Source organism: Astatotilapia calliptera, chromosome 2 (assembly GCF_900246225.1).
Source record: "Astatotilapia calliptera chromosome 2, fAstCal1.2, whole genome shotgun sequence".
Taxonomy (NCBI): Eukaryota; Metazoa; Chordata; class Actinopteri; order Cichliformes; family Cichlidae; genus Astatotilapia; species Astatotilapia calliptera.
The window spans coordinates 6,609,931-6,636,322 of NC_039303.1; the positions used below are offsets into that span (position 1 = coordinate 6,609,931).

Here is a 26,392-nt window from a genome sequence, read left to right on the forward strand (position 1 = left end):
TCAACAACTTCTGTTGCTTACCAAATCATTTTGTTCTGGAAGCAGGCCTGAAATATGACAAACCACTCAGTTCAGAAAGAAGAAACAAGCGTAACCCTAATAGAAGTCAATATAAGTTATACTACAGTGACATTAAGGAAAACAAGTGGTTAGAGACAAATTTACAGAAAATCTGCGTCACACACACACACACACACACACACACACACACACACACACACACACATACGGGTCTATGTGGTATGGCGGGACTATACTACGTCAATCCGCCCGGTGGTGGTTTAAGTGGACTACCCTTTTGAAAGGACTTAGAGCCAAGGGAGCGAGGTTAAAGTGTTCGAAAAAATCTGAAAAAAATTTGGGTCACTTCAGACCTCATACACTCCCTATAGAAGTCTAGATACACTGATACACACCAACCAGACTCTATTGTGTTTTCTGGAGACATTGTCCACTTGACAACAATGTGTTTTATGAGGTCCAAAAAAAACAATATTGGGTCTTTAAAGGGACAATGATGTAATATGTAAATAGCTCATCATTACCATGAATACACATCTGACAGGACACAGGATTACTGGAACATCATTTTATTAGTGTTCTTGGATCTGAACATTAATTTTAACCATAAATAAAAAAAGAAATCTATGGACAAAAATGCCCACGCTTCCCACAGAAATATAAAAATATAGAAAACAGAAAAATTAAAAACATTTAAAATGAATTTTAATAGTTTAAAGGTAAATATTAAGGGGAGAAAATATGCATTTATAATTTTTTATTTTAAATATAACCCGTCAAAAAAAACCCTAAATAAATTAAATGTAAAAATTATGAAATACAAACTACTTCTGTATTTAACAAGAACTTTTTTTTCTTTAAACAGAACATCAGTGTTAACAACAATTGGCAATCTGACCAAGATGTAAAACCACAGCTCTCTAAACAGTTATTTTAGTTCATTTTTTTCTGCCTTTTTGCAGTTAATCCTCTGTTTCTTACAAAATCTCTTATGTTTTGAACTGTTCTTCCTGCCAACACCGGATCTTCTACCAATTTGCAATGACTGCATTCATTTTTGGTGGCTAGTTTCCCTTTGTTTATGTGGTCTTTAAAATGCCTCATCACTGCAGCAACCTCAGCCTTGGACCACATGTTTTTGGGAGCTCTTCGGGAATTGTGGGATTGAGCAGCATTTTTCTCTGGAAGATATATAAAGTAGTAGTAGTTAAAACAAACAAAAAACCAAACAAAAAAAACAAAAAACATTTGGTGGTTAAAAGAATGGATGCTACCCTGTACTAACTTCTGAAATGTGTTGCTACCATCAATATCAAAACGAGCTAAAATTCTCTTTGAAAATTTATCAAATTTCTAAAATGAGACATTTAGTGTTCCGCTGTGAATAAAAGACTGAATAAAAAGTTGAATAAAAGTCTCTTGATGCATGCTCAATCATCCAGGTAAGTAAATCCCAAAACGTTGATTCTGTTAATCTGGACGTAGCGTTTTCAGTGGGAGAAACATTTTGTCACTCATCCAAGTGACTTTTTGCCACCACTCTGCAGTTTGCCATATGTTGCAAAGTGATGAAACAATAATAAGCTTAGAGAACCAACTGCACCCCTTACCTTCAGAGGGAGCAGCAGTCTCACTTGCTGCAGGCATTGTGAGTGGTCCTTCATCTGCTGATTACACAATTTGATTAAGTTTTAATATTTGTAACAAACATTTTATCCACAGAAACCAAGCTAGTGGTAACTTACCACAATCTACAGTGTCTTGGAGCTGCGCTGTGTTTGTGGAATCAGCTACTGCATGTACAGGCTCACTGGTGCCACACGCCAACATTGTGAGTGCTGTGTCATCATCATCTGATTCACTCTCACTGTCCTTTGTTTCAGCATCACTTAATGCAATTTCATCTGAGAAATTGTGGGAAAACCCCCCCAAAAAACCAAACACAAACCCCCCAAAAACCTCACATTAACAACGAGATATGACAAAATACAGAACAAATACTGGAAATTATAGTACATAGTTTTACTATTTAAGGCCACCACTCTGCAGTTTGCCAAATGTTGCAAAGTGATGAAACAATAGACTTCAAGAACCTTAAATCATGGACATTTAACAGAATGGTCTGTGCTTTTAGGTTTTAATTCGGTTGATAAAGCATAATATTCAACTACTGCCCTAATATTTGCTCCTTTCAATACAAACCTTCTATTTTGATCTCATCCAGTGATTTCCCCTGGATCTGGGAAAGTTGTCCTTTTTCCAGTGTTAAAAGCAGTTTGGAAATCTTGGCCAGCTGTGTTGTGGGAACTGGTAATCTGTAGAATTCGCGGTGAACGCGGATATCATGACCCAGGAAATCTGCAACCTGATCAAGTTCGTTGTTTTTCAAATTAAGGACTTGTGAGAGTGTGGCAACATGTTTTCTGAGCTGTGTCGATCTTAGATACTCAGGCTGCTTTGCTCCACACTGGTGTGCATGAACACGCAAGGAGTCCATTCCTCTGTAATGACTCATTGATCGGGGTCTTGCAAAGAGGTAGATATTAGTGGCACAAATACCACAGTCAGGCCTCCTACTAACCAGTAGTGACAGAGCATCCAGCATGCTTGGTGTTAGCAGAACTGGAACATTTCTGTCCCTTTTTCCCATTATTTCTATTCTACAGAAATAGTTACAGAGTCTCTGTTCCATTTCTGAGAGCCCCATGGCAACATCTGTGTGGAGTGCTGTTTTGTCTCTTTCAAGAAAACTTTTGAGGCGCATCTTTGAAACCTCTCCAGAACGTCTTCGGTTGAACACAATGATTTGTGAGAGTGTAACTTGTGCAAGTTGGGCATAATTCTGAGCTGTGGCTTCGTTCTCCAAGCTGCAAAAGGCACTTTCTGCAGATTTTTGAAGGTAGTGATGGAGAATCCGAACATCTTCTGTAAAGGGCAATGTTGATGGCTTGTTAAACTTTGCCTCACTCAATGTGTTCAAGGCACGGTGAGACACCATCTCAGACCATTTGGAGACATACAACTTCTTGAACGCATCAGTGGACTTGATTAGGGCTTCATCCTCTGTCATGAGGGCACGACAATGGATAATGTCAGACATTTTATGCAGTGTATGTCCCAGTTTCAGCGCAAGGCTTGGAGTTTTGTATGACAGTGTCTCTTCATCAAAACCTGAAACTTTCTTTACTGCTTGCACAACTCTCTGGAAATTAGCAGGCTTAATAGCTTCTTCCATGTTATGCACTGAGAATTCTGTGCGCAGACACAACAACAAACGTCCCGCTTCACGAAGCTTCTGTCGTATATAATCATACTTTGTAGGGTCTTGTCCATGTTTATTGTAGAGGGACTGGGCAAACTGAATAACAGTAAAGTCATTTCGCACAGCTGAGGCAATCTCATCTTGTTTCATAACAGCAAGAACCTTCCAGACTCCACTTGACACCTGCGGATAACACTGAGACTCCAGAGTTAAAGCCAGGCCGAGTACTTTGGTTCTTCCAGGTTCTTTATCCGTGTCATCTTTTGGTTTGTTAGGACATCTGCGGACATGTCTCCAAAGATCCTTGCGAACATACATCCCTTGACAATAAAAGCAATGAGCAAACTTTCCCTCTACTGCTTTAATCTTGGGTCTTCTCTTCACTTTCAGTGGTCCCACTCCACCATGCAAAACTGCAGCATTATGCTTAAAATTTCCCTTATTTCTCAATTTCTCTAACAGACTTTTACGCTCGTTTGAGTCTCTAGGCAGGGAAAATGCATGCACAACATCAGGAGCCGTTTTGTGCGTTTTCAGGTGGCGGGAAATTTTAACTTGTGGTTTGCCACAAAAATAGCAGTAATTTCTTTTACTTAAAGTCATTTTTTCTGATTCAGTTTCGCAAAGCTCACTTTTATCTTGTGGCTTGTCCTTTGTCAAGTTGTGGATTAAATTCGTTGAATCTGATTGTTCATGCGCTTTGGAGATGTCATCTTGGCATAGCAGACCTTTTGATGTGCTTGGCAATAATGAGATGTCTTCATCTGAATCTTCATCATATGACTCTGAATCTGGCACATATTCTTCTTCTGATATGCTGTGGTTGCCATCATCATCGCTTGATATTTGATCCAGAACTGAATGTGGCAATCCATCCTCCCCTGAATATTCAGAAATTTCTTCTTTCTGGAATGTAAGAACAAAAGTTTTTTTAATTGATCAATACTTTAGACAGGTAAAAAATAAACTGAAAAAAAGTCAAGCCAAATATGAATGGGATACACACCTGTGTTGACTGGTGGCAATTCTGATTTGCCAATTTTGCAAGGCAAGATTTGTGCCAGACCCCTAAACAAACTGAAACACATTTTGATAGACTTAATTTAGCTTTGCAGTTCTATTTAAGTGAAGTAGTTTTTTGTCAAAGCATTGCAGTAATGTCAAATGCTGAAAAAACAAAAAAAAACAAAACTGTTCACATTAAGGATATTTTAATGACTACACATACACTGCTAATCCCCCTCCCCCCCCCAAAAAAGGACATCCCAGATGTGAATGAAGGAATTATTCTTATTAAATACTTTGTTCTTTAGGTAGTTGAGTGGCATGAAAGTGTGTAGTTGAATGTGTGTGGCCTCCAGATGCCTGTACGACTTCCCTACAATGCCTGGGCATGCTCGGGATGAGGTGGCGGATGGTCTCCTGAAGGATCTCCTCCAAGACCTGGACTAAAGCATCTGCCAACCCCTGGACAGTTTGTGGTGGATGGAGTGAGACATGATGTCCCAGATGTGCTCAATTGGATTCAGGTCTGGGGAACAGGCGGGCCAGTCCATAGCATCAATGCCTTTGTCATGGAGGAACTGCTGACATACTCCAGCCACATGAGGCCCAGTGTCGTCTCGCATTAGGTGGACCCCAGGGCCAAATGCACCAGCATGTGGTCTCACAAAGGGTCCGAGGACCTCATCTTGTTACCCAATGACAGTCAGGCTCTCTGGCAGGCACAGAAATGCCACCCCTCACCATTACTGACCCACTGCCAATATGATCATGCTGGAGGATGTTGCAGGCAGCAGAACATTCCCCACGGCATCTCCAGACTGTCACGTGCTCAGTTTGAACCTCCTTTCAGCTGTGAGGAGCATAGGGTGCCCGTGCTGAAGTTGCCAAACTTTGTGTTTTCTGGCAAATGCCAAACATCCTGCATGGTGTTGGACTGCAAGCTCAATCCCCACCTGTGGATGCTGGACCCTCAAGTCACCCTCATGAAGTCAGTTTCTGACCATTTGAGCAGACAGATGCACATTTGTGGCCTGTTTGAGGTCATTTTGCAGGGCTCCTCTTGTTCCTCCTTGCACAAAGGTGGAGGTAGCGGTCCTGCTGCTGGGTTGTTGCCCTCCTATGGCCTACTCCACATCCAGGTAGCACCTCCATGCTCTGGACACTACACTAACAGACACAGCAAACCTTCTTGCCACAGCTCACATTGATGTGCTACGCTAGATGAGCTGCACTACCTGAGCCCCTTGTGTGGGTTGTAGACTGTCTCATGCTACCACTAAAATGAAATCACCGCCAGCATTCAAAAGTGACCATAACATCAGCCAGAAAGCATAGGTGCTGAGAAGTGGTCTGTGGTCACCACCTGCAGAACCAGTCCTTTATTATGGTGAATTGACTATAATTTCCACTTGTTGTCTACTCTATTTGCAAAACAGCATGTGAAACTGGTTGTCAGTGTTACTTCCTAAGTGAACAGTTTGATTTCACAGAAGTGTGACTGACTTGGAGTAACATCGCATTGTTTAAGTGTTCCCTTTATTATTTTGAGCAGTTTATGTTATGGAATGGGGAATTGAGGACAATCCCAAGTATACCATTTTTACAAGGTCCTGCACCAATGAGGTAATACTGCATTTCTTTAATTAGAAGTGACCACCCATTAATTAAAAAGGGAGCAGTGTTCATTTCAGCACGTCTTAACTTGTTGAACTCTATTAATGCTTTTTACTATACACTGTACCTATTCACTAAATGTCTCACCTTTGCACTTAAAGCCAAGCCACTTGAGGGAGGAAACCGGTCCCACACACTGAATGCACTTGTCCAAAGATGATATTGTTGTGCACACCAGACGATGATTGTGACACTGTTAGCAAAATATTGCAACATTTATTTGTTTTGGACAGTTGGAAAGGTGTGTTTTCAATTCAGTTGCAGATATCAACTAATAAACTTCGTCCATGTAAATCACATCACACCCAGGTGACTGCCAAACACACACACACACAGCATCCATAAAGAATGATGATAGATTAAATTATTAGTTCATTAAGTGGTACACTGGATTATATTTACCCTTTCAGGCTCTGGATGTTTCAGGTCCAGATCATTGTTTGGAAAGCTGTTTGGTTGTGGCTTTAGGCAGCTCACAGTCTTCTGAATCTGGCTGGTCTCAGTCTTCGTGTGTAACAGATAGAGAATGAAGACAAAAGAACAGTAATCTGACAGTTACTAAAAATGCATCACTCAAGAGGATGAATAGACCATTTCACTATTGGCAAATAGCGTAAGGTACACATCGTGCATGAGAAACATTCATTAAAATCTGTCCTAGGTCAATGTTACCTCTTCAAAATCTTGCACTGAAGAAGAATGCATGGCTTCTGAGCCTTGCTGAGGCATTTCTTCATCAAGATCCTGCAACAAAGAAAAGATGGCACAAAGATTAGACCCAAGTGCTCTTCTTGCAACTGTACTGGGCAGTCCTGTGCTTCTGTCTTTAATTTGCATGTGTGTGTGTGTGTGTGTGTGGGGGGGGGCTTTCCACCTGAAGAAATGTTTTCTTCTGAAAAAAATACTGGCTACAAATAATTTGAATGAGATAAAAAAAAAAAAAAAACGAATTTAACCTGAAAACAACAGTGCTGAACTGCTAAAAGCTGAAGGTTACACAGAAGAAGAAGTTGGAAAAAAACTGAAAATGTTTTAAATGTAAATTAGAAAACCCTAAGAAATGAGAAAAGAACATTTAGAGTCAGAAAACATCTGAATGAATATTAAAAGGTCATATTCTTTGAATCACTGAATGACTAAAATGTGATCCCTCCACTTGACCCACACAGTTTAAAAAGTTTACATCCTGAGCTTTGAAAGACAAGATGTTGGAAAAGAACAACGATGGCGACTTTGAGGGTAAAATGATGGCTTAACACTGTGGACACAGCAGCAGTTGAAAGAGAAGTGTTTAAGATGAATCTTGGCAGAGTGGCAGAGAGAGCTCGTTAAGCAGGCAGGTGTGAGCCTGGTTGCTATAGTGACCGCACCCAGTGGCTCCATACACACGTACACAGACATGCACCTCACTTTTGCATTAACAACTGATTCCTTTGCAATCATCCATCCTCTTCCACTTATCCTTATCAGGATTGTGGGGTAGCAGTTTTGGGGCCTATACCAGCTACCATAGGGCAGTACAACCTGGACAGATCGCCAGTCTAACATGGAAGGACAAGCATTTGCATTCACACCAAAGGGCAGTTTTGAATCACCAGTTAACCTAACCCCATAAGCTACATCTTTGGACTGTGGGAAGAAGCCAGAGTACACAGCCAGAGAGAGCCCATGCATTACAGCAGTAAAAAGTGCCTAAAACAAGTTAAGAAGTTGTATAGTACTATCTATCTTAATGTTCAAGCCTGAGTTTCAAAAAATTTCAACATAGAAACAAAGCACATGCAGTCAGCTCTGCATGCTGTAGGTCAAACTGTCAAGACATACGAGAAGACCCCTCCTAAAACCAGAGTGATGTCACCATGAAGCAAACTTTGACGGAGTCCCCCAATAACAGTGTGGTCCTCCTAAGTCACATTTGGGTGGTTAACACACACACACACACACACACTCAGATGTTATCCAGACTTGCACTTTGAAACAATGAAAAGGACCTACAAGCCACGGTCCATGTAAATCACATCACACCCAGGTGACTGCCAAACACACACACACACAGCATCCATAAAGAATGATGATAGATTAAATTATTAGTTCATTAAGTGGTACACTGGATTATATTTACCCTTTCAGGCTCTGGATGTTTCAGGTCCAGATCATTGTTTGGAAAGCTGTTTGGTTGCGGCTTTAGGCAGCTCACAGTCTTCTGAATCTGGCTGGTCTCAGTCTTCGTGTGTAACAGATAGAGAATGAAGACAAAAGAACAGTAATCTGACAGTTACTAAAAATGCATCACTCAAGAGGATGAATAGACCATTTCACTATTGGCAAATAGCGTAAGGTACACATCGTGCATGAGAAACATTCATTAAAATCTGTCCTAGGTCAATGTTACCTCTTCAAAATCTTGCACTGAAGAAGAATGCATGGCTTCTGAGCCTTGCTGAGGCATTTCTTCATCAAGATCCTGCAACAAAGAAAAGATGGCACAAAGATTAGACCAAGTGCTCTTCTTGCAACTGTACTGGGCAGTCCTGTGCTTCTGTCTTTAATTTGCATGTGTGTGTGTGTGTGTGTGGGGGGGGGCTTTCCACTGAAGAAATGTTTTCTTCTGAAAAAAATACTGGCTACAATAATTAACAACTGATTCCTTTGCAATCATCCATCCTCTTCCACTTATCCTTATCAGGATTGTGGGGTAGCAGTTTTGGGGCCTATACCAGCTACCATAGGGCAGTACAACCTGGACAGATCACCAGTCTAACATGGAAGGACAAGCATTTGCATTCACACCAAAGGGCAGTTTTGAATCACCAGTTAACCTAACCCCATAAGCTACATCTTTGGACTGTGGGAAGAAGCCAGAGTACACAGCGAGAGAGCCCATGCACTACCAGCAGTAAAAAGTGCCTAAAACAAGTTAAGTTGTATAGTACTATCTATCTTAATGTTCAAGCCTGAGTTTCAAACCACATAGAAACAAAGCACATGCAGTCAGCTCTGCATGCTGTAGGTCAAACTGTCAAGAAATACGAGAAGACCCCTCCTAAAACCAGAGTGATGTCACCATGAAGCAAACTTTGACAGGAGTCTCCCAATAACAGTGTGGTCCTCCTAAGTCACATTTGGGTGGTTAACACACACACACCACACACACTCAGATGTTATCCAGACTTGCACTTGAAACAATGAAAAGGACCTACAAGCCACGGTCCATGTAAATCACATCACACCCAGGTGACTGCCAAACACAACACACACACAGCATCCATAAAGAATGATGATAGATTAAATTATTAGTTCATTAAGTGGTACAACTGGATTATATTTACCCTTTCAGGCTCTGGATGTTTCAGGTCCAGATCATTTGTTTGGAAAGCTGTTTGGTTGCGGCTTTAGGCAGCTCACAGTCTTCTGAATCTGGCTGGTCTCAGTCTTCGTGTGTAACAGATAGAGAATGAAGACAAAAGAACAGTAATCTGACAGTTACTAAAAATGCATCACTCAAGAGGATGAATAGACCATTTCACTATCGGCAAATAGCGTAAGGTACACATCGTGCATGAGAAACAATTCATTAAATCTGTCCCTAGGTCAATGTTACCTCTTCAAAATCTTGCACTGAAGAAGAATGCATGGCTTCCTGAGCCTTGCTGAGGCATTTCTTCATCAAGATCCTGCAACAAAGAAAAGATGGCACAAAGATTAGACCAAGTGCTCTTCTTGCAACTGTACTGGGCAGTCCTGTGCTTCTGTCTTTAATTTGCATGATGTGTGGTGTGTGTGTGTGTGTGTGTGGGGGGGTGGGGGGGGGGGCTTTTCCACTCAAGAAATGTTTTCTTCTGAAAAAAACTGGCTACAATAATTAACAACTGATTCCTTTTGCAATCATCCATCCTCTTCCACTTATACCTATCAGGATTGTGGTGGGGTAGCAGTTTGTCGGCCTATACACACTCCAAGGGGCAGTACAACCTGGATCAGACCCTCGCCAGTCCTAACATGGCTATGGAAGAGTTGGAGGGAGGAGGCTGTGCATTGGTGACATTTATGAAAGAACCATAACACCTAGTACAATAGTAAACACATTGGATGAAAGAGGACAGCGATGGCTACGTTTTGAGGGTAAAATCATACCTGTAGAGCAAACGCTGCAGACACAGCAGCAGTTTTAAAAAAGATTTTAAGATTAATTTTTTTGCTCCTCTCACTCTAGCAGTTGAGCTGTCTCACTCTAGCCCCAACATTCCGTCCCATACACACCCATTATAAATTTTGAAACGGGTGAAAAAACATCATGAAACTTAAACTGGAACTGAAGAAAAAGTATAATAGATATTGAAAAGATAAATACAAGTTGAATAGTTGAATGTCTTGTCTTCGTTTTAAAGTTTGAATGGTGGCTCTATGTCAATGTATGTGGAAGTAGTAAGAGTTTAAAAATGAGTAAGTTGAATGAGAATTTGAAGGGTCTCCCCATTGAAATACATTATAAATTTTTGTTGAATAAAGTTGAATAAAATTAAAAATATAAATGTTAAAAATGAGAAAAATAGAAGCAGTCATGTCCAAAATAATAGGAATCTAACGATGTTTGAATGGTTTTTCTAAGTTGAACGGTTTTGAAGGAGTTAGATGCCAAAAAACGTACGGAATATGGAATAATAATAAAGATTCGAATAACAATACTGTGAATGCTTTTCAAGCATTCACACTAATAAAGATTAGAAGAACAATACTGTGAATGCTTTTCAAGCATTCACACTAATAATAATAATAATAAAGATTCGAATAACAATACTGTGAATGCTTTTCAAGCATTCACACTAACTAGAAAGTGCATTTTCTGAAGAAACTGCAGTGTGAATGCTTGAATCTGAATGTATGCACTGAAATGAATTAATTGCTGAATTTTGAGTTAAAAATATTGAATGAGATTTAAAAAAAACAAAAAAAAAAAACGAATTTAACCTGAAAACAAAGGTGCTGAACTGCTAAAAGCTGAAGGTTACACAGAAGAAGGAGTTGGAAAAAAACTGAAAATGTTTTAAATGTAAATTAGAAAACCCTAAGAAATGAGAAAAGAACATTTAGAGTCAGAAAACATCTGAATGAATATTAAAAGGTCATATTCTTTGAATCACTGAATGACTCAAATGTGATCCCTCCACTTTGATCCACACAGTTTAAAAAGTTTAAATGCCTGAGCTTTGAAAGACAAGATGTTGGAAAGAGAACAATAATGGCGACAATTTGAGGGTAAAATGATGGCTGTAACACTGTGGACACAGCAGCAGTTGAAAGAGAAGTGTTTAAGATGAATCTTGGCACAGTGGCAGGCAGAGCTCGTTAAGCAGGCAGGTGTGAGCCTGGTTGCTATAGTGACCGCACCCAATGGCTCCATACACACGTACACAGACATGCACCTCACTTTTGCTGCTTAAAATGAACAGAAAAGTCAGGCCGAAACAAATCGTTCCCAAATGAAAAGTAAAAGTCGTATTGACAAAATTCTTTCACCGTGAGTGACAGCAGCTTCTAGTCTACTGAATTCTCAGTTTTCATGCCTGTGGAGTTTATTATATGGACGTGGTGACAGTGGAAAGACACCATGCTCTTCTGATTTTCAAACGAACCTTCTGAGCCATTTTAACATTAGAGTCTATGGAAGAGTTGGAGGGAGGAGGCTGTGCATTGGTGACTTTCATGAAAGAACCATAACACCTAGTACAATAGTAAACACATTGGATGAAAGAGGACAGCCATGGCTACGTTTTGAGGATAAAATCATACCTGTAGAGCAAACGCTGCGGACACAGCAGCAGTTTTAAAAAAGATTTTAAGATTATTTTTTTTTGCTCCTCTCACTCTAGCAGTTGAGCTGCCTCACTCTAGCCCCAACATTCCGTCCCATACACACCCATTATAAACTCTGAAACGGGTGAAAAAACATCATGAAACTTAAACTGGAACTGAAGAAAAAGTATAATAGATATTGAAAAGATAAATACAAGTTGAATAGTTGAATGTCTTGTCTTCGTTTTAAAGTTTGAATGGTGGCTCTATGTGAACGTATGTTGAAGTAGTAAGAGTTTAAAAATGAGTAAGTTGAATGAGAATTTGAAGGGTCTCCCCATTGAAATACATGGGAAATTTTTGTTGAATAAAGTTGAATAAAATTAAAAATATAAATGTTAAAAATGAGAAAAATACAAGCAATCATGTCCAAAAGAATAGGAATCTAATGGTGTTTGAATGGTTTTTCTAAGTTGAACGGTTTTGAAGGAGTAGGCTTTCAAAAAACGTACGGAATAGATAATAATAAAATAGAAGAATAAAGATTAGAAGAACAATACTGTGAATGCTTTTCAAGCATTCACACTAAATATAATAATAAAGATTAGAAGAACAATACTGTGAATGCTTTTCAAGCATTCACACTAATTAAATCTGCCACCCTTCTCCAAATCTGTGCCCCTACCTGGCCCCCCCAACAAAAATTTTCTAGACACGCCACTGCTTCAAGGATTCAAATGATTTAAACTCACCATGTTTAAAGAGGTCATAAAACCTCTTTACACCTACTTTATGCCATCCCACAAAGCTTGACCCTATGTTTTGTGGCAGAAGGTCTGGATTATTTATAAACGTTGACAAGATATTAAACGGAAGACTACTGTTAAAAATTTTTCTCAGTTTTCCCCACGTCCACATAGCATTATATATCAGTGGGTTATGCTTTATTACGTGAGGTAAGTCATTTAGACGTTTCCCTAAGAAGTTAACAGGTGAGGATGGTTTACATAATACTTCCTCAATATTTAGCCATGGCAGATCAGAATGTTCATGTATCCAGGAAGAAAGAATCCTCGCTTGTATTGAGAGGACATAATTTTCTATGTTTGGCACTCCCCACCCGCCCAGATCTTTCGGTAACTGTAGTGTCTCCAATTTAATTTTGGGTTTTCTTCCTGCCCAAATGAAATCCACCATTGCCTTGTTAATTACTTTAATATCTTCTGATTTCAAGATTGCAAACAACATGCCTGTGGGATATAATATTTTCGGTAGGATTACCATTTTAATGAGATTTATTCTTCCCAAAAATGATATCGGAAGTGATCTCCATCTTGTCAGCATCTCCCGAAGATCTTGAACCATTCCATTAATATTTTCTCTATATAAGTGTCCAACATTTGGTGTAACTTTAACTCCCAAATATACAAAACCTGATGGTGCCCAATGAAAGGGTTTAACATATAAAGGTTCATTATCCCCTCCACTACACAAAGTCATTATAACAGATTTATCAAAATTTACTTTGTATCCAGATATAAGACCAAAGTCCTTGATGCACCTAATAAGAACGGGTAAAGAGTTAACCGGGTCAGTCAGAGTCAGAAGAATATCGTCTGCATAAAGCAGAATTTTATGTTGTCTATCCCCAATTTTAACTCCAAGAACACTTGGATTTTGTCTAATGGCCATGGCCAAGGGCTCGATGGCCAAAGCAAATAATAGTGGTGACAATGGGCTACCTTGTGCTGTACCTCTGCTCAGTGAAAATGGGGAAGATAACAAGCCGTTAGTTAACACAGATGCTATTGGCGATTTGTATATAATTTTGATCCACCCCAGAAAGTTTTTTCCAAACCCAAATCTTCTCATTATTTCAAACATATATTCCCATTCAATTCTATCAAATGCCTTTTCGGCATCCATAGAAACAACAACCCCAGGGATCTGATGAAAATTTAAAAAATGAATAATATTAAATAGGCGTCGAGTATTATTATAAGAATTCCTCCCCTTAATAAAACCTGTCTGATCAGCATGCACGATAGAGCACATTACTTTTTCTAGCCTAAGAGCCAGTATCTTTGAAAGTATCTTATTATCAGCACCAAGAAGGCTAATAGGCCTGTAAGATGAGCATGACTCTGGATTTTTATCTTTTTTAGCTATCAATGTTATATTAGCATGGTACATAGATTCTGGGAGTTTCGATTCTTCAAATGCTTTATTAAAAACCCTTAATAATAAACTATTTAACTTCATTTTCATTACCTTAAAAAATTCTACTGGGAAACCATCTGCCCCAGGACATTTCCCTGACTGGAGTGCAGATATAGCTTTATCCACCTCTATCATTGTTATGGGTGACTCCAGCAGGCTTACCTGATCTTCAGAAAGCTGAGGGAATACTAAGTCGTTTAGGAAGAAGCCTGAGTTAAGCCTTGTTATGTCCATCTCAGATTGATATAGGTTTGTATAGAATTCTCTGAAGCACTCATTAATCTGACGGTTTCCTACTTGTCTTTCACCATTCACATCCACAATAGCTGTGATAAAGGAACTTGATGGAGTATTCCTTGCAAGACGAGCCAGAAAGCGGTTAGGCTTACTAGCTGATTCAAAAAGCCGTTGTCTGGCAAGTAGGACATCTCTTTCAGCCTTTCGCATTATCAAATTACGCAAAGATGTCCTGGCAATATTAAGCTCACTTAATGTTTCAGCTGATTTTGTTACATAGTATTGTTTCTCCAGCTTTTTGATATTATTCTCGATCTCTAACTGCCTTATTAATCGTTGCTTCCTTTTATGACTTGTGTATGAAATAATCATCCCTCTCATGTAAGCCTTATAGCTATCCCATAAAGTTCTCGTGTCTATCTCCTCTTTATCATTTATTTCTAAGAATACTGTTGTTTGCTCTGTTATGAAATGTATAAATCTCTCATCCAAAAGAGACAGTGTGCTCATCTTCCAAGACCTAGAGCGCTCAATATGTCTCATGGGTTGAATGGTTAAGACAACAGGAGCATGGTCAGAGAGACCTATATGACCAATATTTACCTGCTGAACTAACTGACTGATACACTTGGACATAAAAATATAATCTATACAAGATGCTGACAAGTGAGGGTTAGAATGGAAAGTGTACTCCTTAGATAGTGGATTATAGTGTCGCCAGACATCTATAAGGTCAAGCTCATTTATAATTTGCCAAAGGGCTTTGGAGTTTTTGGTCAAGATAGATTGTGGGGGAAATTTATCCATTTTAGGGCATAAAACACAGTTAAAGTCACCCGCTAATATTATATTAGCACAGTCCATGTCCACTAATTGACTAAATAATACCGTATAAAATTCGCCATCCTGTGCATTCGGCGCATATATATTACCTAGGAGAACAGTTTCCCCATGCAACATCCCTTTAACCAATATATATCTTCCTTCATTGTCCTTGTGAGTGGCTATAACGTTGAAGGGAAGATTTTTGTGTATAAGGGTAATAACCCCCCTTTTATTTGTGGAGTAGGATGAGAAAAAAATTTGACCAACCCATTCTCTACAGTATTTTCTGTGTTCATCATCTGTCAAATGGGTTTCTTGCAAAAAAGCAATGTGAGTCAAATCTTTCTTCAGAGAATTTAAAATGGACTTTTTTTTCACCACATTGTTGGACCCTTTAACATTCCAAGTACTTATCTTAACTGACATATAGGAAAAGTAATGTATATATTGTGCTGTTTACATATTTAACCAAATCTACATTTGACCAGTCTGAGCCTATTAACCAAAATAATTGAGCATAAAACAAGAACACTGGTTCCCAGCAAAACCTGAACACAAAGCCTGGAAACCTCAACCCTCCCCAACACAAATAACACAAAATAACAAAAAATAAATTACACATCTAGATGTACCCTACTCTAAAGTACAGCTGTGGGGGGCCACAAACGCGTAACATCCCTGCACTGGAGTCTATGTCAAAAATCAAAGTCTCTATACCTTAGCTCATTATCAATACTATAATGCTGCAAGCCTCGAGTTTGTAACTTACGCTACAATGACGCTGTCGTGCACCAACAGTTTATTTAGGTCTTGGCAATTTGCTCACATAGTCCTTGACGTCCTGGGTGGTCGCGAGGGAGATGCTGGTGCCATCGGGGTTAAATATTTTAATGATGGCTGGATAAAGGAAGGAATATTTGATCCCCGCCTCTCGGAGAGCTTTACGCGCATTCGCCGACTCCTTTCTCTTTCGAGCCACCTCGGCGGAGAAATCCTGATAGAAGGATACTTTTCCTGCCTCTGTGTTTACGGTACCTTTAGCCCTGGCAGCCTGGAGAATCCTCTGTGTATCGATGTAGTAATGAAGCCGGACCAGTACTGCACGCGGTCCCTCCGTGCCGGTAAGCCTCATAGGTGGTCCAGTGCGATGGGCTCTGTCGACTGTAATGGCACCCTGTTGAAGGCCCAGGACTTCTGGTATCCATTTTTTAAAAAAGTCCACTGGTGCTCTACCCTCCGCGCCTTCCTTTAACCCGACAATCCTCACGTTCTGCCGCCGGCTCTGATTCTCAAAACTTTCCAGACGCTCCATGGCCTTCTTAAGCTGGGTCTCGAGAGCGGCAATACGTGGCTCATTTGTAGCCGTGACATCTTCCAAGTCCGAGACCCACTGCTCCACTGTTTCCATTCTTTCTATCAGATTGTCGAATTTCTCAGTGAGCTCGTTTATTGGCTTTATGACTTCGGATATCTTGATATCCATATACTTAGATATGTTAGAAGTCACCTTGTCCACAATCACGTCATCCCGCAGTGTACTTAGTGCATCCTCAGCGTCGCACATGGTCTCCTTTTCGGGGCAATTGCTAGCTACCAGGTCACTGCTAGCTTTTGCTTTGACTCCACGTTTGCTCATTTCTCTCTTTTTGCTTGATCCAGGGTGTGCGAAAAACTCGTCTAGAGACATTATATAGATATTCGAGGCAACTTGTTGGCAAAAATGAGCTAAAATACCAATATTTTACAGCTGTCCAGTGCAGAGCTCATAAACTCACGTCTGCTCAGCTCGACGCATCACGTGACCCCCGCCCCGTAATTTGATTATTTTAATAAACCATGTAACTTGGATGGATTCGATGCTGGCGTGGCCACAGTGTCTGCTGTTGCTCACAGTGGTCCAAGGAACCACTCAGGGAGTTTGTGTGTTCGCTCAGACACGTGAAAAATTAGAGGGAACATTGTTTGACTATGAGAAATATTATTGTGACTGCGTGCAATGAATTTGTGATTTCATTGTATTTGAAATCGTTGCTTTAAAGAGAGGGACCAGGTCTGTGACCACTCAATCAGTTGCTGTCTTCAAAGTGATTTTTAGGGTATCAAAATGGTGATAAAATGGCAGTAAAATGGAATCTTATTACCATCCGGGGTCAAGCTGTCAAGTAAATACAACATGTTCTTGATGAAAGAGTGATGAACTGTGATAAGCGTTCAAGAGTCACAAATCTCTTGCTATTTAAATGTACAGAAATTCAGGTTAAACAGAAAGTCACATTACTAGTTTGCCTTCGATGTCCTCATTGATGTGAAACAGAATGTCCTCCATAAATAGCGATTTAGTTTGTACATGATGGCAATTTAACTACAAAATGACCAGAAAACCATTGGCTGTCAATCAGTTGAGTTGAGTCTCTTATTGCAAAGAGATGCATTGCAGAGGAGTTACATTCATCACTGCAGACTGACTCAGATTGATTGTAGCGTGTTGGAAATCTGTCTTCATAAAAAAATTGTAGTATTTGCAAACCTTTGCCAATCTCATTGAGAGTGGTTGCAGTCAGTTAGATGTCAACTGCTTGTAAACAGATTGCGCCTAACCAAGTGACCTATACACCACCTTACGATCAAAAGTGGTGGCCTAAACTAGGCAACTGGCAAACAAATTTGACTGCAATCACCATTGGAGCATGCCATCCTATTTTAATGCTAGTCTGATAGAGCCATTATGAAATCTCATTGTGCCTGGTATTATATTGGATAAAAATTGAATTGATCATCAGCAGAGCAGGAGTGTCAGGGTTGCCACTCAACTCCAACATTACTGAACCAACCTAGAAATGATAAAGTGTACAAGTGCAAATAGTTTTTCTTCTAAATGTAAATCTGCTTTGTTAGTCAGGGATGTAATTGCTCGAAATATAGTACAGACAGCATTTCATACATAAGTTGCGGTTCCAGCTTCCTGTGTTGCGAGAACAGTGAACGGGAGAAATATTAGATCCAGTACGAATTTGAGTGTGAGGAAATATTCAGTTTCCTTTTTAGTGCTAATTTGGTGTGCTAGTCATGAGAAACCTTTTGCTTTGTTCTTGCCACATGTGGCACTTTTTTTTTTTTTTCCAGGCTTCACTCACGTTAAAATCGGATGTGTTAAAACACATGATTTTAATTTTAATTTATGCTCATTTAAAATAAAACCAATTCTATGAGATGAAAGACTGTAGAGGTGCAGAATCGAGTGATAATGATCTGTGGAGTTATTATAGGAGTGGATAAAAGATAATCTGCATAGCACACAGCTTCCATATAAGGTTGGTAAGGACTCGAAATGTTACAGAACTAGTAAAAGCTTTGTATGGGAGCTTTATGATGTGCACATTTACCTCATATCTAGGAAGTATTATTAAACACTAAGGATGTTTTTAAAGATATTATTTAACTTAACCAGGACTTTAAGACTTGGTGTTGGATGTTAACACAGAAATAATAAAAATAAACTTTTTTGTCTTCAGAACATCCTCATGTTCAATTACTTTTGTTTTGTATTAATTTCAGCCATATTATGCTCCTGTGGTAGACTTAAACTGGTTGACTGCCTTAGCAGAACAGATGTTTGATGGGCCAGCCATTTATTTTTCTCACAGCGGACAGTCTGGCTTGTCAAACACAGGTGGAACCGATAACATTTTTAGTGGCTGCATTTCAAAATTAGAGCCTCATGCTTGCTGGCTCACTGGCATGTTGCCTAAACGGACCACAGCCATCATTAAGGTTTAATTGTCAACACCGTGTCAAAACATCCAATATAAAGAGGTTCTGATTTGAAACACAGTTCAGTTAGACATTGATGTGCAGTTTCTGTAAATCTGCTGTTAGATCTGACAAAACAATACCTGTTTAGCTGGTTGAATAGCTGAAGTTTCACAAGTTTCCACCAAATTACAAAGGCTGTATGTCATATCTTAGACCCCACTAATGACCATTTGTTATTGTTAGAATATCTTTAGTGCTTAAAATGACCACATGGGATCAGGCTGGCAAGCTGTACTTTTAAACCGTAATAATGTTAAGCACCATAATTACACTTCTCAAAGGCAATGACTCCTGCTTTGAACTGTGTCCCACTCTAACAAACATTCACTTAACCCATTGGAGAATTTCAGGTCAGCAGATATTAATAGCTCTATAGAGTACAAACCACGGATTTTAATTGAGTCATTTTTCTTTGTCAGAACATGCATGCAAGGACAGCCGTTCCCAGGGTGCAAAGGCTTGAAATCAGACATCATAATGACTTAAGCAAAACTTGAAGCAGTGTTCTGATGAATTTGGGACATTTTGGTGCAGGAGATTAGTGGGTGGATTAGTTTAACTGGAGATTCAGCGGGTATCTTACACAGAAGCTTTAGCACTTCAAACATTTTTTTGGGGAAGATCATATCCAATAGATGCAAAGAGGAAATACAATCATCTCCTTCCTGAGGTTTCCCGCCTCCCCAAAAATACCCTCCCTTACTTTAAAGGCGCTTTGGAAAGAATGTCAGATGATGCAAGTAAAGACCAAGGCAATGAAATTATTCATTACACTGGCCATTTCAACAGCATCCAGAAACCTGCAAATGGTTCATGATGACATCACTTTGATCTTTTAATTAGCCAATGTGATGTGGACATTGCTATGAATCTCAATTCCTGTTATTTAGAAACGTTCTACTCCTCCCCCATCAGATAGAAGAACACACCTTTTACATAAAAATGCTGTTTTTGATTCTGTTCCCCTAAAAAGTCCAGGGGATGAGGGAAAGTAACAAAAGGTGTCTGGGTTGAAATAAAAGGAGTCAGGGAGGCAAAATGATTAAATTAAAGGGTTTTATTAATGTCCCTATTACTAACCAAACTAAAAGAGACAGAAAAACCACTCTCACCTTTTAAAGAAGGAAAACAACAAAGCCTAGGAGTTGGTCAATAAACTGAAAAGTTAAAAAAGAAATGGTTGGACAATAAAACACACTCCTCTCCACAGAGCAGGAGCAATCAGCCACCACATACACAGCTCACTAGCTGCAAAAACTAACAAGTCTCTCTGGCACTAGACTCACTTTTCTCTGGCCTTAAGTGCTGTTAATTGCTGATGGGAGTCAGCTGTACAAAAAAAGTGACAATTATCCTCAACAACCAAATAATTATTTACAATCCAGTCCAGCTAAAATACGTTTTTACTGGTATGGATGTCAGCAATAACAACTGTGCCGTCACAAGAAATGTGTCAAAATAATTCAGTGGCAAGATACAATAATAAAACAATATTATTTAACATCCACGTGGAGCATCTCCTGAGCACCGAGCAGCATTTCCCCTCACAGGCTCATTTTAATGAAGAGAACTCCCAGAAGTCATCTGTAGTTACAGGGTAAAGTACGTACATCACCTCTGCTAATAGCTGTCAAAATATCAGCGCTCATGCATAAAATATGTGTATGGAGTGACTGCATTGCAAGAGATGGTGACAGAATTCATTAAGATGAAGATTTTATAATAATTGCTTGACCTCTTTGATGGGTATGAATAAATATGAAGATAACTTTTAAATGCAACGCCTTATTGTGAATTGATTTATATTTTTTTAATCATGTCATCATCTCGTTATGATCAAAGGCTTCATGTGATGAATGCAATCATTTCCATACTTCTCTATGTTTGTCTGCAAGATTATGCAAAGACATGAAAACATTTTTAGGTAGGTGGAGCATAAGCAAAGCAACAACCCATTACATGTTGGTGTAGATTTGAATAATTTTCTTTCATGCTGCAAAACTGCCAGAAATAGATGATATTTATGTGTGTGTGTCTGATATCCTCGTGCTGGTGTTGTTCCTGGATTGTCATAATTAATGTTGGTCCAGGTTCAACATTGCAAGTGACCAATTATGATGTCATACTTTTGCGATGTGGGAAAGGAACAACATAAACATCAGATTTCTGTGGGGATCGCTGCCAAGGCCAATGTCCAGTCACATGTGCTCTGCGTGTGTATGTGTGTGTGTGCGTGTGTGTGTACTCAAAAGGAAGCACTCCCATGGGAACAGCTGCCTCTTCAGTGAGTCCCACATCTTTCAGTTTGATTCCAACTTCAAAGTCTTCAAATGCAGTTGACAGCGTTTGTCACTGTCATGCTCTGAAGGCTAGCTCGGCATATGAAGCTTGAAGTTGCTGCAGAGTCTGGTTGGAGTGGCGCTCTCCACAGCAGAACAGAGACTACTGTTGGCCTGGTGGTCACTGTAGTGCAGTTCTTTTATATGATTTTTTTTTTTAAATAAAACAGCTGGATGAGGTCAATGCTTGCTACAATCGCTAGACATCTGGGAAGAAAATTATCAGCAAAGGGCACTGTTAGTTGTCAGCACTGACTGAACTTTCAAAATAAGAGAAGTAAATTAAATGTGGATCCATTGTTCTCTCTGATGGATTAAAAAAAGTGGGTGGCACGCCAGTTTAAAGTTTTTTTTCTTTTCTTTAAGGTTCTCCATGGAGTGTCGAAGGATTTTGCAGTTATTCTTTAATCAGTTTATTAAATGGCATAACAAATTTTTTTTTTAAATGCTCTATGTAAACAATGTAGAAAAAACAACGATAATAATATTACTGTCAAGAGCTAACACAGACTTTGGATCAATACCAATAACTCTAGAGTTGCTTTGCCAGTTGCTGAAATTTCTGGGTTTCAGAATTAATTTTCTGGCCTGTTTAATTGTGTTTCTCCACACTACAGTCTCTCAAACCTTTAATAAAGCCTCTGTAGAGAGACCTGCAAAAACACAAAGGTGTTGATGCTGTATTATAATATTAATTAGTATTTTTCACACTTACAACCTGATACTCCCAACTTACAACATAAGCAATCTCAAAGCAATGAAACATTACCATGAAACATTGTAAAGTCATTAAAGCACATGGCTGCAGTACCCATCAGGATGTCAACAGGTACTCAGTAATGAGGTCTGCAGTAAACACACTACTGTTTTGGGCTGAATGTATATGACAGCTTGTCTTTCCAAACATTTGGGAAAATAAAAATGTTACTTTGTATTCATCTGGTTTGGAGAGTTCTGTCATATCTTAATCTTTTCTTGTGCAAAATTACAAAAGTAGTTATAACCCAAAGATTACTGCATTTTCCTTGTCTGTCTCATCATGTCCTTCATACATATCATCATCAATTAGGGGATCTCCACTAAGAAGCTCATCACTGAAACCCAAATCACTAAGACATGTAATGGTTTATAGCACTAACTATTAAGCTTATAGATGGGGCTCTGGGTTATTGTAGTGGCTTTACCTTACAATATAAAGCACCTTGTCACCTTTAGGATTTAAATTTAATGGAATGATTTGCAAATTTAGTCATTTCTGGCCATAAGGGAAAATGCACTAAATTGATATATAAATAGTTTATTTATTTTTGATTTAAGCACATTTTGTATGTTTCAGTACTTGCATAATCAGTTTTTGTCATGATTATATTTAATTGCTTTGTTGATTTGGAATATCCCTGGTTTGCCCGTTTGTTATGAAATATATGTGTATATTTAAAAAATAAAGTAAATTCTCTCTTTTTTGTCTGTCTCTTTTTTCTAATAATGGGAGAGCATACTTTTATCACAGTAATTTTACCTGCAGCAGCTTTACGACTGCTCAGGACAAGGAATTCTATAATAGACTTTCCACATCTGTAGACCGTCATTTCCTGATGGTTTTTCAACATGCAGAGTATTATAGCTGAGTGCTTTTCAACATAAACTGAACACACAATGCTATTTATTAATGTCAGTCCTGATGTGTATGATGGCAGGTCACAGAATCCCTCTAAACGCTTGAACAGTCAACTGATAACATGTTTATACGTTCAAATCTGCAGATTTGCTGGTGCTTGGATTATCATGGTCTTACATTTGACTCTAGAATGCTTTGATATACAGAGGAGTTCATGGTTGACTTGATGACTGCAAGGTGCCCAGGTCCTGCAAAACAAGCACCAAATCATGAGTCCTCTACTTCCATACTTGGTAGTTGGTATGAGGTGGTTTTCTCCAAATCCACTTTGGTCTCTAAAGGATCTGTCTAAAGTACACTGTTCCATGAGTCTTGAAACTTTGGAAACCTAAGCTGTGCAAGCCATGTATTGCCTTTTATTCCTCTTTTATTGTAGAGTAATGGACATTTAAAATGCTAACTGTGGCCTGTAAAGGGTGGAGTGATTTGGGTCATGTCTAGTCTTTTGCAGTTTTTGTGACCTTGAAAGAAAATTTTTGGGATGCCACCTCTAGGGAAGATGTAGTTTTGTTTTAAAACACACCTAAATGCTCCAGACCAATAAACTGACAAAACCTCTGCTTTTATATAGATGGTCATGCTTGCTAATGATCAATTAGTCAAATGCATTTCATTAACAGCACCTAGCTGCTACTTCCACTCAAATTCAAATTCAAATTTTATTTGTCACGTACACAGTCATACACAGTACGATATGTAGTGAAATGCTTGGACAACTGCTCGTGACCTAAAGAAAACAAAAAAGGAAAAGGCTTTGAATAAGATAGGAAATAAATATGAAAAATTAAAAAGGGTAAATTTAACTAGGAAGGAATAAAATATAAATTAAGGTTAAAAATGAAATAACTGTACAACACAAATTAGAATGAAGGGTAAATTTAACTGGGAAGAATAAGATAAAATATATAAATTAAAGTTGAAAATAAAATAACTGTACAACAAAATACACAATACACAATATAGAACTATATAAGAATGTATGAAGAAATCTAAATATAAATAAATATATACACAATAACAGCAGCTGTACAAGTATTAACCGGAAATGAAGAATATAGTGACCAGTGTTGTGCAAAAAAACAATGTGTGCAAAAACAATGTCCAGAAAGTCCAGTGTGTGTGTAAGAACCATATGTGTGGGTCAGTACTGTGTGGTGGTGTGATTGAGAGACCGTATCGCCTGCAGGAAGAAGCTCCTCCTCAGTCTCTCTGTGTTGGTCTTCAGGGAGCGGAATCGCTTTCCTGACCTCAACAGAGAGAACAGTCTGTTGTTGGGATGGCTGAGGTCCACTCTTAATTTCCATGAAAACAAAAACAGTGCACTGAATTTTGTGTTTGTGCATGTGTGTGTTTTTGACTGTATGTTTGCGCTAACACCCAAAATCTATTACAATTTTTTCCCCACTTAACAAATTGGCTAATAGTACAGTTTCTGTGGGAGCCTTTGTTAAATAGTAAACCTATTTAAAAACATAATAATATTATTAGTATTTTAATTAGTTTGGACTAATATAAACTCCCATCTATGTTAGCATGTCTTCAGGAAAAAAAATACATTTATATATTTGAGCCACTAGCATCAAATTTAATGCATATTGTAATAAAGGTAGACTTAAAAGAAGCTGAAAGGCTTGTTTTTAATGTTACTGGACTTGTCTGCTTAGACCCTGTTTCACATCTTATCCCTGTACTCGTGCATAACAGGTTAGGGTGTCCTTGGGTAAGTGCATATTGATTCCTTCAAGGGCCACAGTTGAGGTGAAAACAACCCCAATCTGAAAGTCTATAAAGCTCTAAGCAACAATTCAGCTTGTATGTGTTTTGATTTTAATTTCTATTCCATATGCTATCATTAAGCTGATTGAAAATGCCTGATATTTTCACCTTTAGTTACACTGCTGTGTGGTACAGTAAATGTATTGAGTAGAACGGAGCAACATCTGGTGAACATTTAGTACCCAGTGTGTGGATGTTAAAGAAGTATTCTTCTTTTAAAGACTTATATCCCATCAGATGCAAATATAAAATATATATAAATATATTTAGTGTCATTTATGATAGTATAGTTAAATTGGCATCCACACAGTTGCACATGTGCATGGCATCTGTTCCTGCTGGTTTAAAAAAAAAAAATGGGGTGGGGGGGAGAATGATATTATATTGGTAGTGCTGTAAATTGCCATTAGCTGCCCATACTGTACAACCATTTTGCACACATAGCGAGGTTCAGATTGAAGCTGATTGCGGCATAATTCCCTTCTCCCCAGATCCAAATTAGCCAATGTGCATTAGCAGGTAATTTTCAGTTCAGCGGGATGTTGCCTTCGCAGGCTGAAGACCTCATAAAAATCTGGATGCAGCCGTGCCAAGAACAAGATATTAGTCCCCTGCCAGCAGCAACAGGGTACAAATGCTGCTCAACAAAAAAGCACACTGTGGCCAAGTCTCCCTTGGAGGTGAAGATTTCTCGGGTAAACTTGACACTCGGCACAAGCCGTTAATGATCTCCACTTCCAACCTTATAGTGTCTGTTAGATTTATGTCTCGTTCAAAAAGGACTGTGAAGCCTCACATCTGTGGTGGGAAGTCGACAAATAAACTGTAACTCTGCCCCCTGCACAAGGCCAATGTTGTTTATTGATGGTCCTACTAGAAAGTGGTATGCAACCAAGAGTGTTGTCAAGAAGAAAAATATTTATGGGCCAGCAGTACTGAATAACTTTAGCCAGGGATTCAACAGAAGCTTCAAGAATATTTATTAGTATTTTCCATGTTTGAAGATTACAGTGAGAATGCACATCCCAAACACTGTGCCTATGGTCATTAGATAGGATTCTTTAGGCTTGGAGCATTGTATATATAAAGTTAATGGAGCACGGAGAGGAGAAAAACAGGAAGCGAATTTGCCTTTTTAATGGCTTAAAAGAAAATTTATGCCCTCAAGTTTCGCAATTGAACCATGAGCTTAAATAAAGTAGGGGCCAAAGGCAGCAATCTCCTCCACCACAAGTAGTCCCTGTGGAGTTGTACACAGAGAGAGGAGCTGCGTAAAAGGTGAAAGTAGAGACTCTCTCACAGTCACAGAGGACTACTACAGTAGCTAACTTCACATAAAGAGTAGTGGAGGATGACAAAAGTCTAACATCACACCTGAGTAAGAATAGAATACACAAATACACACTAGCCTCTGGCTCTATTTGCTCTTGCTGTTTGGATCATGCCTGCCATCTGCTACATTGGCTGATTTTCAGGAGTATTTTGAAGGTTACGTTGTGTTGAAATGCATTCTGTTGTTCTTTAGATTAGTTAGCCTGCTACATATTGGCTCATGATATTTGATCACAAATCTTATTACATTATTGTTATTTAACTTATGCCATATAATTTATTACTTTATTAACTGTAATATTTTGCACACAGACTGTATGGGTTTGTTGCACAGGAATATTATTTCCACCTAAGTACATTTGGTGTACAATGTGGAACGTTTTTAATTTAATTTAATTTTTTTTCAAAAATTCTGGA

General features: G+C 38.8%; 1 protein-coding gene and 1 long non-coding RNA gene across 2 annotated transcripts; both read right to left on the reverse strand.

Annotated features, from left to right (window-relative positions):
• Positions 1-799: 799 nt before the first annotated feature.
• On the reverse strand, positions 800-9,316 carry LOC113031071 (uncharacterized). The gene is made up of 7 exons (XM_026182951.1): positions 9,292-9,316; positions 6,050-6,155; positions 4,290-4,360; positions 2,224-4,189; positions 1,767-1,925; positions 1,632-1,685; positions 800-1,202 (listed from the first exon to the last, which is right to left on the reverse strand). Exons 4-7 carry the CDS (start codon positions 3,884-3,886, stop codon positions 955-957), a joined length of 2,124 nt encoding a protein of 707 aa, XP_026038736.1. The 5' UTR covers positions 3,887-4,189; positions 4,290-4,360; positions 6,050-6,155; positions 9,292-9,316; the 3' UTR covers positions 800-954.
• Positions 6,437-8,115, reverse strand: LOC113031078 (uncharacterized). The gene is made up of 3 exons (XR_003273681.1): positions 8,085-8,115; positions 6,635-6,706; positions 6,437-6,466 (listed from the first exon to the last, which is right to left on the reverse strand). It is a non-coding gene; the product is annotated as an uncharacterized LOC113031078 (long non-coding RNA).
• Positions 9,317-26,392: the final 17,076 nt, after the last annotated feature.